Source organism: Oncorhynchus mykiss, chromosome 30 (assembly GCF_013265735.2).
Source record: "Oncorhynchus mykiss isolate Arlee chromosome 30, USDA_OmykA_1.1, whole genome shotgun sequence".
NCBI lineage: Eukaryota > Metazoa > Chordata > Actinopteri > Salmoniformes > Salmonidae > Oncorhynchus > Oncorhynchus mykiss.
The window spans coordinates 11,640,179-11,659,687 of NC_050570.1; the positions used below are offsets into that span (position 1 = coordinate 11,640,179).

Below are 19,509 nucleotides of genomic sequence, written 5' to 3' on the forward strand. Positions count from 1 at the left end.
GTACTTGTTTTAAGCTATGTCCTGTACAGTGTTGTAAGTAATACAAGTAAGATAAGGCTATATTGAAATGCCTCAAGTATCTTGTTTTGTACTTCAAACCAAATCGTCAAGTTTTGAATGTTCATTCAACGTTCAAAGCATCCTGAAAACACCTGACTTGTAATTTTGTTTCATTTTAATTCTGCACTGGTCATAGGCCTAAGCCTGGTGCCGTTTCTAGACATAAGTGGCTGATAAGGAGCCCCTAAGATTTTCAGGAAGTCAGTTGGGGGCTCAACTTATTTCCAAATGTGTTAGTGCATCAGCAGTTTTCCTCTTATGTCAGTCAATGACAGTCAATGAATTAGCCCATGTCAAAAAATATTTTACAGATGGCTAAGTATTAGTGTAGCCAGCTATCATAAGCCTTGCACTAATCGTGGCTGAAATACTGACCGGGCATGCAAGGCACGTGCCCAGGGGCGCTCACCTCCAGGGGGCCACCAATGATTTTGTTAGTCACTCTCACTCAGATATCAGATGAACATGGTATACTGTAAGTCATGGCAAAATGTAAAGCATCGCAGGAAACTAGCTTTAAAACTGCAATATTTTTTCTCTATCCCATGCAAACATTTGTAGAACCTTTAAACTGAATTATTTTCTCAACCCCATGACAAGGCAAATTTAGTAGAATTGTATGTAATTAGTTTTAAAACCGCAAAATGTTCTCTCTGCCCAATGGAAAAATGTGTCGAATTGCAGAACATTTGCATTAAAACTGCAGCATTTCCTCTCCGACATCAAAAGGGGGGTTACTCAAATTAATTTCGGGCTTTTTACAGTCTAAATGGGGCCCATCTTTGTTACAGTAACCTCTCCTCACATTGCAGGCAATTCTTTCCAATCTGTTCAGTTCTGTAGTTGACCTAAAGCTTCCCTTACTTCTGGATGAAGTCCAGGGATCATCCATCTCTTTCCTCATTACTAACGGACCACCTCATCTACACTGTCCAGAGGCACTCTCTTTTGCTAATGACCTACTGAGAGGCTTTACAGTTAGACTCCCATGGAAATAGAACCGGCTAGTCAAACCCAATTTGATCTTCAAGCCCAATTCTCCAGTTGGGTTTGGCTGCAAAGGGGCCTGCCCTTTGATCTCCTTCAAGGCTACTTGTATTGAATTAATCATACTGGTAGATGAATATGCCATGTTCTAAATCACTTTGATAGTTGATTTGTGCTCTGAATGACAGTAGAAAGGTTTGCTCTGATTTAAAGATGAGATGTGGAGTGCCCTTTTTTTTCTCCTACCTTCATGTGAACTGACATGACCATACATATTTGAAATAGTCAAACCTGCATCTAGAAGCAATATATTTTCTTAATTGTTTTTACAGTGGGATTTACACTGTCTGTAGTTGACAGTTAATTTTCACAATATGTAGGTCAAAACCAGTGGGCTTAGTTGATTCTGGGGAGGGTGTATGTGCATGTCAGGCATCTAGAACCGTATTTGAACTTGTCATCCTCTCAGAATAGAACAATACTGAGGCAGAAGACACCGCTGGCAGTAAAAGGCCCAACTCTGGCTACGCGCATGTTGAGGCAGAAGACACCGCTGGCTGTAAAAGGCCCAGCTCTGGCAACGCTCATGTTGAGGCAGAAGACACCGCTGGCAGTAAAAGGCCCAGCTCTGGCAACGCTCATGTTGAGGCAGAAGACACCGCTGGCAGTAAAAGGCCCAGCTCTGGCAACGCGCATGTTGAGGCAGAAGACACCGCTGGCAGTAAAAGGCCCAGCTCTGGCAATGCGCATGTTGAGGCAGAAGACACCGCTGGCAGTAAAAGGCCCAGCTCTGGCAACGCGCATGTTGAGGCAGAAGACACCGCTGGCAGTAAAAGACCCAGCTCTGGCAACACTCATGTTGAGGCAGAAGACACCGCTGGCAGTAAAAGGCCCCACTCTGGCAACGCTCATGTTGAGGCAGAAGACACCGCTGGCAGTAAAAGGCCCAACTCTGGCAACGCGCATGTTGAGGCAGAAGACACCGCTGGCAGTAAAAGGCCCAGCTCTGGCAACGCTCATGTTGAAGCAGAAGACACCGCTGGCAGTAAAAGGCCCCACTCTGGCAACGCACATGTTGAGGCAGAAGACACCGCTGCCTGTAAAAGGCCCCACTCTGGCAACGTGCATGTTGAGGCAGAAGACACCACTGGCAGTAAAAGGCCCAGCTCTGGCAACGCTCATGTTGAGGCAGAAGACACCGCTGGCAGTAAAAGGCCCAACTCTGGCAACGCGCATGTTGAGGCAGAAGACACCGCTGGCAGTAAAAGACCCAGCTCTGGCAACGCTCATGTTGAGGCAGAAGACACCGCTGGCAGTAAAAGGCCCAACTCTGGCAACGCGCATGTTGAGGCAGAAGACACCGCTGGCAGTAAAAGGCCCAGCTCTGGCAACGCTCATGTTGAGGCAGAAGACACCGCTGGCAGTAAAAGGCCCAACTCTGGCAACGCGCATGTTGAGGCAGAAGACACCGCTGGCAGTAAAAGACCCAGCTCTGGCAACGCTCATGTTGAGGCAGAAGACACCGCTGGCAGTAAAAGGCCCAACTCTGGCAACGCGCATGTTGAGGCAGAAGACACCGCTGGCAGTAAAAGGCCCAGCTCTGGCAACGCTCATGTTGAGGCAGAAGACACCGCTGGCAGTAAAAGGCCCAACTCTGGCAACGCGCATGTTGAGGCAGAAGACACCGCTGGCAGTAAAAGACCCAGCTCTGGCAACACTCATGTTGAGGCAGAAGACACCACTGGCAGTAAAAGGCCCAGCTCTGGCAACGCTCATGTTGAGGCAGAAGACACCGCTGGCAGTAAAAGACCCAACTCTGGCAACGCTCATGTTGAGGCATAAGACACCGCTGGCAGTAAAAGGCCCCACTCTGGCAACGCACATGTTGAGGCAGAAGACACCGCTGGCAGTAAAAGGCCCAGCTCTGGCAACGCTCATGTTGAGGCAGAAGACACCGCTGGCAGTAAAAGACCCAACTCTGGCAACGCTCATGTTGAGGCAGAAGACACCGCTGGCAGTAAAAGGCCCCACTCTGGCAACGCACATGCTTCGCCTGTGAGCACACTGCTCAGCTTGAGCCAAAAGGCGGAAACCATTTTCTGCAGTCCGCTGCTGAGGGCGTGTAACTAAGACCAGCAGGGAGAGATTAAGAATTGATATCCTGCTTTCTCGTCCATCACTGATAATACACAGAAGCATAATGGCACTGCTATTTTAGTGGCAGTTCGTTCCTCTGTCTCTTTTTCAACATCATGTGGCTACACTTAGATCTTGATGGTTCAAGGAACCTTCTTAACATCTGTAAACCAATACCACAAACATATTATTTTCAGGTCTTTTGAAGTGTTGCATTAAAAGTACCCTTGATAGTTAGCTTTGCATGGGTGAGTGTTGACACTATGGGTCAACATGGAAGGTATAGTAGCAAAGTCCATAAAACAAGCAGAGGCTATGGCTAAGAATTCCATCATTATTTATTTCCTCTTAATATTTATCAATGTCTGATTGAAGTTGCACCATGATAACCAATCAGAGGAGGGAGGGTCAGTCTTGCTATCTTTGACACTGGATTGGCTAACCACAAACAAGCTCTTAGTTGGGGAAATTTATGCAATTCCTTACTACAAAGCAGATTTTATTGAAAACATATGGTTAAACAAAGATGCTTGCCAAGTCTATGCTAACTTCCTTGCAGGCACATCAATATACATTTTCAGTTAAACATATGCACCCAACGGCATCAAACCCCCATCAGAAATGTCACTTTTCAGGGAAATCACATGACAAATCACAGTAATGTCTCCACTGGAGTTGGTCTTTAAACAGAGACTTCCTGGTAACATATTTTATTAAGTGTGTTAGTGTTGTCCCAGAACTGGTTGACTTCTCAAACTGAAATGTGACCCTGTGGTATCTGTCCCTGGGGGATTCTGTATGCAGCCTGATACATGGCAGTATCTTTTCAGGTCCTGGTACAGGTGGATAACAGGGGCGGCTTCTTGATTTGCATGTTGATTCCCCTCTGTTCTCTTCATACACCTGGAGCAATGGTAACATAAGGAATGTTGAGCCTGAATGAATTAGATGGGCCACCTCCTGAGAGCACTGCTGGAGATACATTCTAATGAGTTTGCTTGTTTTGTAGACTGCAGCAAAGTAGTCTGGCTAGTCCTAGAGCATAGGGTGACAACTCCTATTACATCAACATTGATTTAGAAGGATTTGATAAAACATTTAGGAATCTTTTCAAAACATTTGTAGAATGTATTTGTTGCATACCTACAGTGGGGCAAAAAAGTATTTAGTCAGCCACCAATTGTGCAAGTTCTCCCATTTAAAAAGATGAGAGGCCTGTAATTTTCATCATAGGTACACTTCAACTATGACAGACAAAATGAGAAGAAAAAAAATCCAGAAAATCACATTGTAGGATTTTTAATGAATTTATTTGCAAATTATGGTTGAAAATAAGTATTTGGTCAATAACAAAAGTTTATCTCAATACTTTGTTGTATACCCTTTGTTGGCAATGACAGAGGTCAAACGTTTTCTGTAAGTCTTCACAAGGTTTTCACACTGTTGCTGGTATTTTGGCCCATTCCTCCATGCAGATCTCCTCTAGAGCAGTGATGTTTTGGGGCTGTTGCTGGGCAACACAGACTTTCAACTCCCTCCAAAGATTTTCTATGGGGTTGAGATCTGGAGACTGGCTAGGCCACTCCAGGACCTTGAAATGCTTCTTACGAAGCCACTCCTTTGTTGCCCGGGCGGTGTGTTTGGGATCATTGTCATGCTGAAACACCAAGCCACATTTCATCTTCAATGCCCTTGAAGGAGGTTTTCACTCAAAATCTCACGATACATGGCCCCATTCATTCTTTCCTTTACACGGATCAGTCGTCATGGTCCCTTTGCAGAAAACAGCCCCAAAGCATGATGTATCCACCCCCATGCTTCACAGTAGGTATGGTGTTCTTTGGATGCAACTCAGCATTCTTTGTCCTCCATTCTCCCAATCTTCTTCTGGATCATCCAAATGCTCTCTAGCAAACTTCAGACGGGCCTGGACATGTATTGGCTTAAGCAGGGGGACACGTCTGGCACTGCAGGATTTGAGTCCCTGGCGGCGTAGTGTGTTACTGATGGTAGGCTTTGTTACTTTGGTCCCAGCTCTCTGCAGGTCATTCACTAGGTCCCCCCGTGTGGTTCTGGGATTTTTGCTCACCGTTCTTGTGATCATTTTGACCCCACGGGGGGAGATCTTGCGTGGAGCCCCAGACTGAGGGAGATTATTAGTGGTTTTGTATGTCTTCCATTTCTTAATAATTGCTCCCACAGTTGATTTCTTCAAACCAAGCTCCTTACCTATTGCAGATTCAGTCTTCCCAGCCTGGTGCAGGTCTACAATGTTGTTTCTGGTGTCCAGGACAGAGGAGCCTCTTAAATAAGAAGTTACAGGTCTGTGAGAGCCAGCAATCTTGCTTGTTTGTAGGTGACCAAATACTTATTTTCCACCATAATTTGCAAATAAATTCATATAAAAATCCTACAATGTGATTTTATGGATTTTTTTTTCTCATTTTGTCTGTCATAGTTGAAGTTTACCTATGATGAAAATTACAGTTCTCTCTCATCTTTTTAAGTGGGAGAACTTGCACAATTGGTGGCTGACTAAATACTTTTAGTTTTAAATTGACATTTTCACAGACATTTTAGATCCATGTGGAGTGTATGCTATTTTGACATGTTCACTTGTAGGCTTGTAAATGCAATTAATAGAATATCATTCACAAGAAAGAATTGCCTGCAGACAATCGTAATTGTTTGCATCCCGTTAGAAGTTTCATATTAAAAAGGGCTACTTTTTAATGCTAATGGTTATGACTGCTATTTTGTAAATATATCATACTCGCCTCATTTTCATAGATCATCAAAATGATCTGGCATCTGTAATCTGGCTGCCTAGACTAAAAACAATGCTGGGTTGTCTGGATGACCCAACTGCTGGGTTGCAGGCATTGGGTGACGTGGTTGCGTTGTTGATGCTTAGTTGTTGATGCTGGATTATTGAGCTATGACTCAGAGGGTCAGATCAGTTGACTGGATGTGTAGCTTAGTAGGAGCTTGGCTTTCAGATAGTAACTTTTGGCCACCCATGAGAGAAAAAGTCATTCTGCATTGTAAGAATATTTTGAAGATAAATACACAACACAGAGTTTGAGAGTTTGAGAGGACAAAACATGGTAAATAGGAGTTGGGTTTCAGTTCAACATCTGTTCAGAATCTGTGGAATGTCACTCCCGAACTCAGAGTGATGTGTGCTACGTGGGCAACATTTTTATTGGTCTGTACATTCAGTCTGGAGTTGTATACTTGTTATTTGGTCATTGGCCAAGTTGTCCTGCAAATACTTCTGATTGGTCAACCCCAGGCTAGGGTGGGGGGTTAAAAATGGCATCCTGTTCCTTTGTTCAGTGGGGAAAAGATGAGGACAGGGGAGACTGAACATCTGACTCCCAGCATAACATCTTGATTTGTCCTCTCTGAATAAACCTATTTTTCTCCCCCTGATTTGCTTTGGAGTTTGTGTTATTGAAGAAGAAAATAAATTGCTAACAGGATCATCTGTTATGTTGTAGTGTTATCACTGTTTAAGGTTGAACACTGACAGTTTTGTAGCTTTAATAAGGCTTACACATCTGTATCTTACACATATGTATCTTACACATGAGTTCCTTAGAGCCTACTAGTATGCAAATCCCAACATTGGGATAAATACCACTTTAATACAATATGTAAATACACATTTTATTAATATCATGTTAGAATATGTAATGTGCTAACATATTTAGTGAACATTGACATTTGCAGTGTACCAACTTAAGATGGTACTACCGGAAAGGCTAAAAAACCACACCGCCTGAAAATAACCTTTGGATTACATTTAACAAGACCCAGCTGCTTAAATTAACCCGTGTTTTAACCCAACAACACAACATTTAGGGTTATTCACTAAACCCAACTGGCTGGGTAAAAATAAGCATGTTCTGTCCAATTATAACCCAGCGCTGGGTTACCAAATAACACAAATTGGGTTGATTTTAACCCAAATATGTTTTTGAGTGCATAGATCCTCATAGACCCAGGCTGGTGATATTTGGTGTTTGAAGGAAGTTTGATGATGCAATAAAACCTTCTCTCTGATTTGACATAAAGTATGTGCTATGATAGGCTACAATGTGATATTATATAATGTTATACAATGGGTGGGTCTAATCCTGAATGCTGATTGGTTAAATCCGCATTCCAGCCGGTGTCTATTCCACAAGTTACCACCGACTAAATACTGGTGTCTCAATATAGCCCTAGTTTTTCAAACACGGATCTCTCTCTCTCTCAAATGCTTTTGGAAAATGTTTAGCTTTTGAGACTGGCTAAAAAGGGTCATAGCAGAGCATGTGTATGAGCATCTATCCACAAGTCTTGTTAGCATATACCCTTTGAGAATGAATTAACAAATTATTACTTAACACAAATGTATGTACCAGATTGCTTTTGGGAAATTAATTTGGCCAGTTTTCTTTTGCACATTGAAGGACCTGGCAGGTAGCCTAGCATTTAAGAGTGTTGGTAAACAATCTGTTGATGTGCCATTGAGAAAAGCAATTAACCCTAATTCCTCTAGATAAGAACATCTGCTAAAATGACAAAAAACGAACTCCTACAAAGCTGAGGTTAAGGTAGTGATGTCATGTGTGCTATCCTGGAAAAATGACTTGTGTCATGCACAAATTAGATGTCCTAACCGACTGCCGAAACTATAGTTTGTTAACAAGAAATATGTGGAGTGGTTGAAAAACGAGTTTTAATGACGCCAACCTAAGTGTGTGTAAAACTTCCGACTTCAACTGTACATGTGGTGCAGAGATTTTTTAGTAGTTTGTGTTGTGGAATTATTCTTTGATTAAAACATATACATTTTAATTAATGTGTTGGACTAATTAATCATGAATTGGTAACTAGATTATGATTAAGGGAAAGTTATACCTTACAGACGTATTCCCTTGTGCCTATTTGTACATGGATCAAACATGTAATAATGTAGCGCGGGGACTGACAGATTGATGCACTTGGTCAGAAATGTAGCAGTTTCATAGGAACTTAAAATGACAACAGGAAAATGTTGCAGGTTTAAAGAAAGTTTGTGGTAATTCCAAGCAGTTTGCCATGGGGAGAAGATAAGATTTTCCAATTTAATAACACATTTCCTGCAATTGTACACATTTTGCCATAGGGTGGAAAGAAATGTTTGCAGTTTTAAAGAACATTTCCTGCAATTTTACACATTTTGCCATGTTAATATGATATCTGAGTGAGAGAGACTAATAAAATCAATGTGGGCCCCCTGGAGGTGTGAATGTAGCAGAGGTGAGCTGCAGGTGAGTTCTAGTAGCCATTGTGATGTCATCCTGCCTGAGACTGTCTGCCTGTACTGTCTCCTGTCTGTCATAAACATGGGTTAGTAGACTTAACTTCAAGTGTCATTTGATGAGTGTTCACGTCCCATAAAGCCTACAATTATACATAGGCTTTCATCATTATTGATGACAATATATAACGTACATAGGATCTCATTAATAATCTTTCAATAATTATGTTAATGTAAAATTACATTGTGAAGTTTTGTACATAATAAAGAAATAACCCTACATTTTGAGGAGAAAATCCAGAACGAAACTTACTGTCCCACTCTGTCTATATTCAACTGGCAGATGTTGTTTGAAGTACAGCTGCCCAACATAACTATTGACCGGTCTTCTCATCAACTTGTTACTGGAAACAGTTTTTGTGTTTACCAATGTAATGTAACATGATGTCCTAGGCTATAATATTATAGTATACTATATCGTATTCACATTCTCACTCATTCAGCATTTAGCAAGTACAAAGTAGCAAATAACAAAACTAAATGTGTTGATTACCATGATCTTGTGGATGTAATTATACTACATAGCTGTTAACAGAGGGAATAAACATGTCACACTGTGACAATCACACCATTCCATACAACTCTAATATATTTGGCTATAACAAGCACATCTTGTACTCACACATGTCTATACCCAGTGAGAGTTTGGAAACAAAAAGCTACATTCTGTGATTCTAAGAACAGTCAAACGGCTGACCCGTTACTTGGTACAGAGAGAATGGATGGTGTAGGGAAACATAACACCTCTCAAATTCATAGACAGCGCTCTAACGGTCTATGACAACCACATGATAATGTTTGACTTATTTTAAAGCAATATACATTGTTTGTTTACATTCATGTTGTTTGTGGAGTAATACAACATTTTTGGTTATACAAGAGAATCAATTATAAATTATATTCTCCAAGAATAATTTAAAGAATTTCAAAGAATTGAAATGACCGCTGAACAGACTCTCAGATCTTAGACTATCTTAACGAAACACTTCAAAGGATTTGACAATTATGGAACTATCATTCATGTTTAATAATGACTCCTGAGAGAAAATTATGTGTACACCTGTTTTATTGACAACAAACCACATCAACATTGTCTGCAACAAGTAACTAAACTTTCATTTTACAGCAACAAATAATCTTCATAAAGTATTTGATTTTACCATAAACATTGTTCAGTTAGGTTGCTGACACTACGCAGTAGAATGTTTGGTTTCAGTTGATAGTTTGATGGATTGAACAGGTCCTCATGGAGCACACAGAGGGATATCTCCTTCCACATAATTCATCATTCCAGGCATCTTTACCTTAAGAGGAAACACAGAATAGAAATGACCTCTCAAATCAATTCACATATAAACACAAAAATTAAAATTAAAGTGTGTGTGTGAGATTTATTTGTTATACTTACTATGAATAACGTTTAATTTGATGAATGGATCAGTGAATGATAGTGGGCTTACTGTACCTCCAAAGTTCATCTGAACACATGGCTCTCTGGCACCGTAATAGTTATTGGGCTCGTCTTTCGCCCAGTTCTGGTGATCAAATTTAGATCCGTCACTCCAGAACCATAGCCTGTCCTGTGGGGAAGAACTGAGGTCTCAGTATCAAAGAAATCACATATAACTAGAAAACAACCGTTTAAAGATGGAATCCGCAGTAGGGGGAAACAGCACCACTGACCGCCACACCAACATTGTTATTGATTTTGTTGCCAAGTTGAGCGTTGAGCAGCATGTTAAAAAATGGTGGTACATCATGTGCCCTTCTATCACACATGCAATGATGTCTGAAGGGAAAAAGAGTGTTTGTTGTTTGCAGTAATTTATTTGTTGTTTTTGATATTTATACTTTTTGAACTATAACCATAGGCTTCAATGGGACGTATTTTGATTATCTACTGCTCTTGAAATGTTAATGCTACAAACATTAAACCCACATTGACATGTACAGGCTGATGTACAGACTGACTCACCTTAGATTGCTGCAAAATAGCTTTTTGCTATCTTTTTGCTCATATAAAGCGTGTTCTAAACCCATTCATTTGAATGGCGTAACGCAGGCTTCGACATTCTAAACTGTAATCACTGCCACAGATTTTGAAATATTAAAACAATGTATGACTTATGATGCTATAGTACTCTCTCTAGCCTACTATGCTATTCCACTATAACCCACTGTGTCAGTTGATACTGCAGTGGGCATCTATAAGATCTTCCAAACCTAGGACCTCAGAGTAGAAAACTGATCGTAAGGACTGAGAATAGAGAGATTTTACTCCTAGTCTTATGGGTTATATGAGTCTCATCAGTCCTAACCAGTTACGAGTTACCAGCAGGTGTTTTGATAATCGAAAAAGGCAGTGAGTCAGTGCTTCCTCCACCACAGACAGGACATTTCTTTGGAGTTGTTAACATAATGTTTTGATATTTTTATATGATCAACCCATAAATAATCTAGACCTACATGACACAGCATCTCTTGTGCTTAAGACAATGATTTCACATGAGGCCTTATTCACATGATATGTCTAATACATCTAACCACTAGGCTAATAAATAATCATGAGGCCTTATTCACACGATATGCCTAAATACTTCTAACCACTAGGCTAATAAATAATCACATATTGTTTCCGATTATTTCAATAACCATGTTTTTTCAAGCGGAATATCATGTTGTTAAAAGAATGCCTAAATTGGACATGCTTATAGAATTGGGTAATTGAAAGCATTTAAGGGCTATGTAACTTTAATGGTGTTCGGTCAAAATAATAGCCCTTTCAAGCATTTATGCAACATTTCGGAAAGTAACTTGATGCCTACTGTTAGAAAAACCATTTAGCATTGTTAAATGGAAGTAACCACTGTGTGAATATAACAGTAATTTTATCAAAATTCTGCCTTTAACAACCATTATACTGTATGATTCAGTGCCATATGCCCAGGGTTAGGTACTGTAGGTTACTTTCTAAATGTAATTCAGTTACAATTACTAGTTAGTTACCTGTTCAAAATTGTAATCAGTAATGTAACTTTTGGATTACCCAAACTCAGTAATGTAATATGATAGCTCAAGAGGCGTTAGAAGAAGATAAATTAATATTACCAATTGAACTACATTTTTTGCAGGATAAATGAATGTTAGAGTTGACATAGACATACATGTTTAATTTTACTTGTGTTGTTTATGTAGGCTTATACTACAGATAACAATATGATTAGACTACATCTTTACATGAAACAAAGAACAAAGTCTGGCAGATTTCCAGTCATTCCAATTCATAGAATACCCCTTGTTTAACCTGAGCATAACTTAAAAACTAAGGACTGATTGCGATCATTGCTTTGAGTTGAAAAATAAATGCTGCTTTCGGGAATGGCATGCCCTGGGCACTAGCCTACCAAAAAAATTGTATTTGTATGTGAAAAATGAATGCCATTTGCTCCATTTGCTATAGGCCTACTGTTGACTTTTTTGTTGGTTACACTTTGATATCTTCATAATTTGCAACTATTTAAGTCTATCAAAAGAGCATGGGTTTGAGCATGTGTCCGTTAAACATATTGATGTATATATATATATATATATATCATCATCAGAAATTAGATTGAGGTATTAAAATAGGGGGCAGCATTTTCACTTTTGGATAAATAGTGTGCCCAATTTCAACTTCCTGCTACTCATGCCAAGAATATAAGATATGCATATTATTAGTAGATTTGGATAGAAAACACTCTGACGTCTTCAATTTGATCGATTATTAAGGTTTAAAATACCTCAAATTGTATTACAAAAGTATTTTGAAATGTTTTGGCAAAGTTTACAGGTAACTTTTGAGATATTTTGTAGTGGCTTTGCGCAAATTGGAAGCTCTTTTTTTCTGGATCAAACGCGCCAAATAAATTGACATTTTGGATATAAATGGACGGAATTAATCGAACAAAAGGACCATTTGTGATGTTTATGGGACATATTGGAGTGCCAACAAAAGAAGCTCATCAAAGGTAAGGTATGATTTATATTTTATTTCTGCTTTTTGTGTAGCGCCTGCAGGGTTGAAATATGCTATGCTCTCTTTGTTTACTGTTGTGCTATCATCAGATAATAGCATCTTACGCTTTCGCCGAAAAGCCTTTTTAAAATTTAAAATGTTGGCTGGATTCACAACGATTGTAGCTTTAGTTTAGTATCTTACATGTGTGATTTAATGAGAATTAGATTTTTATATAATTTTATTTGAATTTGCCGCTCTGCATTTCCCTGGCTTTTGGCCAAGTGGGACGTGACTGTCCCCCTATCCTAGAGAAGTTAAAAGCCCTGCTCTCGGCCTCATTCAATTAAACTAGTTATTGACAGTATGGAGACAAGCAGTGCAGGTGTTGCAAGAGTGCATTTTTCACTGGCTGTCCACTAGTCACAAAAACAATGATTGATAGACAGCTTGAACTTCAATTCAACCATTATTGGGTTAAAATACACATATACATTTGTGAACAGTCACCCACAACTTAAAAAATGTGGATGCCTCAAATAGCTAAATGAGAGACCAGCTGTGTGATTCACGTCAATAATAAGTAGATCTGTAGATATCAATAATAAGTGATATCCGTATCGCCCATAGGCTACACCACTGCTGTTGTCACAACTTATTCAAGTTGGATAATCTTTGAATGCGGACAGCAGTTGCTCCCTTTGGAAGACATTGCCCTGTGTGAATTTAAGTGTGCTCTCTCTAATTCTCTATTTCTCTTTCTTCTTTCTCTCTCTCGGAGGACCTGAGCCCTAGGACCATGCCTCAGGACTACCTGGCATGATGACTCCTTGCTTTCCCCAGTCCACCTGGCTGTGCTGCTGCTCCAGTTTCAACTGTTCTGCCTGCGGCTATGGAACCCTGACCTGTTCACCGGACGTGCTACCTGTCCCAGACCTGCTGTTTTCAACTCTCTACAGCAGGAGCGGTAGAGATACTCTAAATGATCGGCTATGAAAAGCCAACTGACATTTACTCCTGAGGTGCTGACTTGTTGCTCGACAACTACTGTGATAATTATTATTTGTAAACATTTATTTGTAAACATTTAAACATTTGAACTTCTTGGCCATGTTTTGTTATAATCTCCACCTGGCACAACCAGAAGAGGACTGGTCACCCCTCATAGCCTGGTTCCTCTCTAGGTTTCTTCCTAGGTTCTGGCCTTTTTAGGGAGTTTTTCCTAGATACCGTGCTTCAACACCTGCATTGCTTGCTGTTTGGGGTTTTAGGCTGGGTTTCTGTACAGCACTTTGAGATATCAGCTGATGTACAAAGGGCTTTATAAATACATTTGATTTGATTTGACATAGCTTGGACTGTAGCCTACAAAAGCCTATTCCTGCTCTTTTCCCGCAATCCATCAAACACATTTGGTGTCATAGTGGTCTCCGACTTGAAGTCATATTCGCTCAGGGTGAACAAAGTTAAACTTGCACCTTTTTTAAATGCTGATTTAAATGTCTTTGACAAAACAGAAAGATGTCAACAACTAAATAATATTCTAACATCCTTTCTGAATTGAAAAGTAATCCTAGAAGTAATCTTCCAGTTTTTCTAAAGTGTCAGTAATCCGATTGCTATATTTTGTTCTGGGAATGTAACAGATTCGTTTTTTTTGCAATCCATTACATGTAATGTGTTACTCCCCAACCCTGAATATGCCTATCACATTATTTAAAATATCAGAATTGGTCAAACAAAACAGAAAATGCATCCCAACATATTATCCTTAGTATGCAAACAGATTCTGTCAGGCGAAAATTATATCAAACGTTTTACCATTGCAACATTTAATGTAATGTCATGTTTACCATGGTCGTCTGAAGGGTGCTATAGAGTTCACAGCTGGCGAAGCCTCATTGCGATTGGCTAGTCACCATAATTTGTAACACGTCAATGAGCATCATCACTATCTTTCCTTTGTCGTACCTCAAAATGTCATGATTACCAGCTGAGATAAACTTTAGTGACTTGATTTTACTCCTGGCTCAGTTTGTCTGAGCAGTGTCTTAACATCACCCCAAAAGTTGGGAGTTATTTTTGTCTTAAAACAGGTTTAACAGGATTAATTTTCTGAGACGTTTTGTGAGTACGGCCCTGACTTCACAAGTGACCCTTGACATATTGATGAGCATACCAAAAATCCTATTCATCTGTGAGTATACTATAGCTGGACTGTTCAGGTAGAGTAAACATTTCACTTTTTTACTGTAGTAATTTTCTATTAAGGTATTTTAACTTTTACTCAAATATGACAATTGGGTACCTTTTCCACATTTGCCTGAACAGCATCATATCCTCCAATCCAGGTCAGAGGGAAATCGCCAGTCTTGATCAATACCACTGCCTGTAGAAATTGGGACTCCTCAGAGCTGTGCACAGACGCCAGGTTTGCTCCAAGGAACATACAGTGGCGCTAGAGCAAGCCATAGACAGGGACAAAGACATGTCATAATGTAGGTATTAGTAAGTTGTCCAGTCTTTGTGAGAATGTGTGTTCTGGACACAATCAAACCTCCACACATTAAATAAATATTGCAAAGCCTAGAAATGTCGAACTAGACAATAACTTAAAGGGGAGGTTCAATATTTTACATACTGGACATCCATGTGATGCCTGTTAAAATAAGGCAAAATCCCCTTTAAGGTAACATCACACCAAATAAGCAAGTTGATTTCAATTGAACTTCTTTAATTCACAGTAGAGGGTAAGCATTATACCTCTGCTTCAGGCCATGTCCTTGCAGTCTGGACAAACATGAAGCAGCGTGAATTAAACTGGAACCAGTCTGTGGGGCATGGGCTTTTTTTATCTGCTGCAGATGCCACCATAGCATCTGTAAGGAGAAGACACAGGGTACGTTAGAAATTGCAGCCAACTTTCAAGGTGGGTTGAGACTGACTGATCTACAAATCACCTGGCATCATAAATAACTACTCAATATTATTTGTAGATCAGTCATTCCACACACACAAACACTCACCCCCCCCCTCCCCCTGCTACAACATAACAAATAATGATGTAAAGTGTGAGGTGAACTCTCTTACTTGCTTCATCCAGAGTTAAGGCTTCGCTCAGTGCAATGGCAGCGCTGAGAAGCAGAAAAATGGTCAACATCGCCATGGTGATAGTCTCCTGGGAGAGAAAGAGAGAGCGAGAGACACACACAAAGACAGACAGTGAAAGAGAAGCCATCAAGTCAAAGTCAGTGAGTACTTCAGAGTGTAGGTAAATTTCCCTAACCTCTCTTGGAGTACCCCCAGCCATTCCACTTATTGGATATATTCCAGTACTATTACATTAGAGCAGATTCAGCTAATGTAGGGCTGAGGAATACCAAGTATCATCTGTTCCACCACATAGAGATTAGCCAAGCACACATGAATGTGCATGTCCCCAAATGGCACCCTATTTCATATATAGTGCAGTACTTTTAACCAGGGTTAAATGTGCTCTATGGGCCCTGGTGAAAAGTAGTGCATTATATAGGGAATAGGGTGCCATTTGGCATGCATTCAGATACAGTATTAGATGAACAGATGTTGAAATCTCACCTTCTAAAATGTTCCGTTGTAGCTTCACTTCTTCGGAGATCTTCAGAGGTCTTCACTGGGTATCTCTCTCTCTCTGTCCTGCCTGTGTGTTGAGTTCTACCTCTCCCTACTCTCCTTTTTTAAAGACCTGTCCAGTCAGACTCCTCCCTCTTTTTCTCTCTCTCATCCTTTAACCCCCTTGCATTCTGTCTGTCTAGCTCAAGACCTGCTGGACCTGTCCGATAGCTACCTGTTTGACAGGATTGGGTTCAATCCAATTTGCAGGTAGTCATTTGTATTTATAATTTAAAAATTAACAACTGAAAGAAATTAATGGGTTGCCGTTGCGTCACAATTTTGTTATGAAGATTCTCCTGAGCACAGGTACACGACTGAAGGTTTTACTTAATTCTACCTAATTGGCGCTGATGAAGACGTAGTCTAAAGTGCATTTAGTGGCTTGGAAACACAATGACATTCAGAAGGCAAATCATTAGTAGAAAAACCTTTGTCATCATTGCGGTGTTGTTAGACTTACTTTTTTTGCAGTATAACTAGCTAGCTAGCTCTGGAATTTTAGCTAAATTGGAATTATGTCTTAAATTTGAATGTGCAGCCAACCCTGCTGTCTGTCTGTTAGCTAATTATTAACTGTATTCACCCCAAAGTCACTGCATCAGAGATGGGCCACTTCACCCCTCAGGGGCTTACCAGGGCTGTGTCCCAAATGCCACCCTATCATTTTTGTATACTCTACCAGTCAAAAGTTTGGACACACCTACTCATTCCAGGGTTTTTCTATATTTTTACTATTTTCTACATTGTATAATAATAGTGAAGACAATAAAACTATGAAATAACACATGTGGAATCATGTAGTAACCAAAAAAGTGCTAAACAAATCAAAATAAATCTTATATAGGGCCTCCTGGGAGGCTCAGTAGTAGCTGTGCCACCAGAGACTCTGGGTTCGAGCCCAGGCTCTGTCACAGCCGGCCGCGACCGGGAGATCCATGGGGCGACGCACAATTGGCCTAGCGTCATCCGGGTTAGGGAGGCTTTGGCCGGCAGGGATATCCTTGTCTCGTCACGCACTAGCAACTCTTGTGGCGGGCCGGGCGCAGTACACGCTGCCCAGGTCGCTAGGTGTACAGTGTTTCCTCTGACACATTGGTGTGGCTGGCTTCAGGGTTGGATGCGCGCTGTGTTAAAAAGCAGTGCAGCTTGGTTGGGTTGTGTTTCGGAGGACGCATGGCTCTCGACCTTCGCCTCTCCCGAGCTCGTATGGGAGTTGTAGCGATGAGACAAGACAGTAACTACTAACAATTGGATACTACGAAATTGGGGAGAAAAAGGGGCCTAAAAATAATAATACAAAATATATATATAAAAAATCTTATGATTCCTCAAAGTAGCCACCCTTTGCCTTGATGACAGCTTTGCACACTCTTGGCATTCTCTCAACCAGCTTCATCGGGAAAGTTTTCCAACAGTCTTGAAGGAGTTCCCACATATGCTGAGCACTTGTTGGCTGCTTTTTCTTAACTCTGCATTCCAACTCTAATGAACTTATCCTCTGCAGCAGAGGTAACTCTGGGTCTTCCTTTCCTGTGGCGATCCTCATGAGAGCCATTTTCATCATAGAGCTTGATGGTTTTTCCGACTGCATTGACTGACCTTCATGTCTTAATGTAATGATGGACTGTCGTTTCTCTTTGCTTATTTGAGCTGTTCTTGGCATAATACGGACTTGGTCTTTTACCAAATAGGGCTATATACCAACCCTACCATATATATATATATATATATATATATATATATATATATATATATATAGCTATAGCGCGCTACTTTTGACCAGGGCCCATAGGGATTTGTGATGCTATCCATGTCATTGCACTATACGGGCTTCTGTTTCTGTTTGTTACCTTGTTTTTTTATTAAATAGAATAATCTACATTTCTCTAAGTGAGTATGTTTACATGCACACTAATAAATCAAAATTAAACTGATTATGGCAGTAGTCATGTAAACGCCTTACTCCGCATGTATAAAATCGGCATCATAATGATCATAAGGTCATGATCGAAGTAAGCATAAGTTGATTAAAACACCTGGATTTTTGTTGAATCTTTCGAATGAATAGTACATGTAAACACCTTCATCGGAATCCAAGCAGTATACAGTGCTGTGAAAAAGTATTTGCCCCTTCCTGATTAGTTTTCTTTTGCACATTTGTCACACTTCAATGTTTCAGATCAAACCAATTAAAATATTACACAAAGGTAATATTTGTGTTTTGGATCATTGTCCTGCTGCAGAACCCAAGTGCGCTTCTGCTTGAGGTAACGAACTGATGGCAGGACATTCTCCTTCAGGATGTTTTGGTAGAGAGCAGAATTCATGGTTCAACCAATCACAGCAAGTGGTCCAGGTCCTGAAGCAGCAAAGCAGCCCCAGACCTTCACACTACCACCACCATATTTGACTGTTGGTATGATGTTCTTATTCTGAAATGCTGTGTTACTTTTACGCCAGATGTAACGGGAAGCACACCTTCCAAAAAGTTCAACTTTTGTCTCGTCAGTCCACAGAATATTTTCCCAAAAGTCTTGGGGATGATCAAGATGTTTTTTGGCAAAAGTGAGACGAGCCTTTATCTTCTTTTTGGTCAGCAGTGGTTTTCGCCTTGGAACTCTACCATGGATGCCAGGTTTGCCCAGTTTCTTTCTTATGGTTGGTTGAGTCCTGAACACTGACCTTAACTTAGGCAAGTTTAGGCCTGCAGTTCTTTGGATGTTGATGTGGGTTCTTTTGTGACCTCTTGGATGAGTCGTCGCTGCGCTCTTGGCGTAATTTTGATAGGCCGGCCACTCCTGGGAAGGTTCACCACTGTTCCAAATTTTCTCCATTTGTGGATAATGGCTCTCACCGTGGTTCGCTGGAGTCCCAAAGCTTTAGAAATGGCTTAGTAACCCTTTCCAGACGGATAGATGTCAATTACTTTGTTTCTCATCTGTTCCTGAACTTCTTTGGATCGTGGCATGATGTCTTGCTTTTTGAGATCTTTTGGCCTATTTCACTTTGTCAGACAGGTTCTATTTATTAAGTGATGTCTTGATTCAACAGATCTGTACAGTAATCAGGCCTGGGTGTGGCAAGTGAAATTGAACTCAGCTATCCATTAACCACAGTAAATTAATGATTTAACAAGGGGGAGCAATTACTTTGTCACTTAGGGCCATGAAGGTTCGGAAAGCTTTTTTCCCTTAATAAATAAAATGATCACAAACTGCATTTTGTGTTTACTTGGTTATCTTTGTGTAATAACATTTGTTGGATGATCTGAAACATTTAAGTGTGATAAATGTGCAAAAGAAATCAGGAAGGGGGCCAACACCTT

The 19,509-nt window shown here is 40.4% G+C and overlaps 1 protein-coding gene across 1 annotated transcript; it reads right to left on the minus strand.

Annotated features, from left to right (window-relative positions):
- Nucleotides 1-9,586: 9,586 nt before the first annotated feature.
- Nucleotides 9,587-16,261, minus strand: LOC110521321 (ladderlectin-like). The gene is made up of 6 exons (XM_021598803.2): nucleotides 16,128-16,261; nucleotides 15,621-15,708; nucleotides 15,294-15,409; nucleotides 14,839-14,988; nucleotides 10,002-10,116; nucleotides 9,587-9,840 (listed from the first exon to the last, which is right to left on the minus strand). Exons 2-6 carry the CDS (start codon nucleotides 15,694-15,696, stop codon nucleotides 9,749-9,751), a joined length of 549 nt encoding a protein of 182 aa, XP_021454478.2. The 5' UTR covers nucleotides 15,697-15,708; nucleotides 16,128-16,261; the 3' UTR covers nucleotides 9,587-9,748.
- Between the last annotated feature and the right edge of the window lie 3,248 nt (nucleotides 16,262-19,509).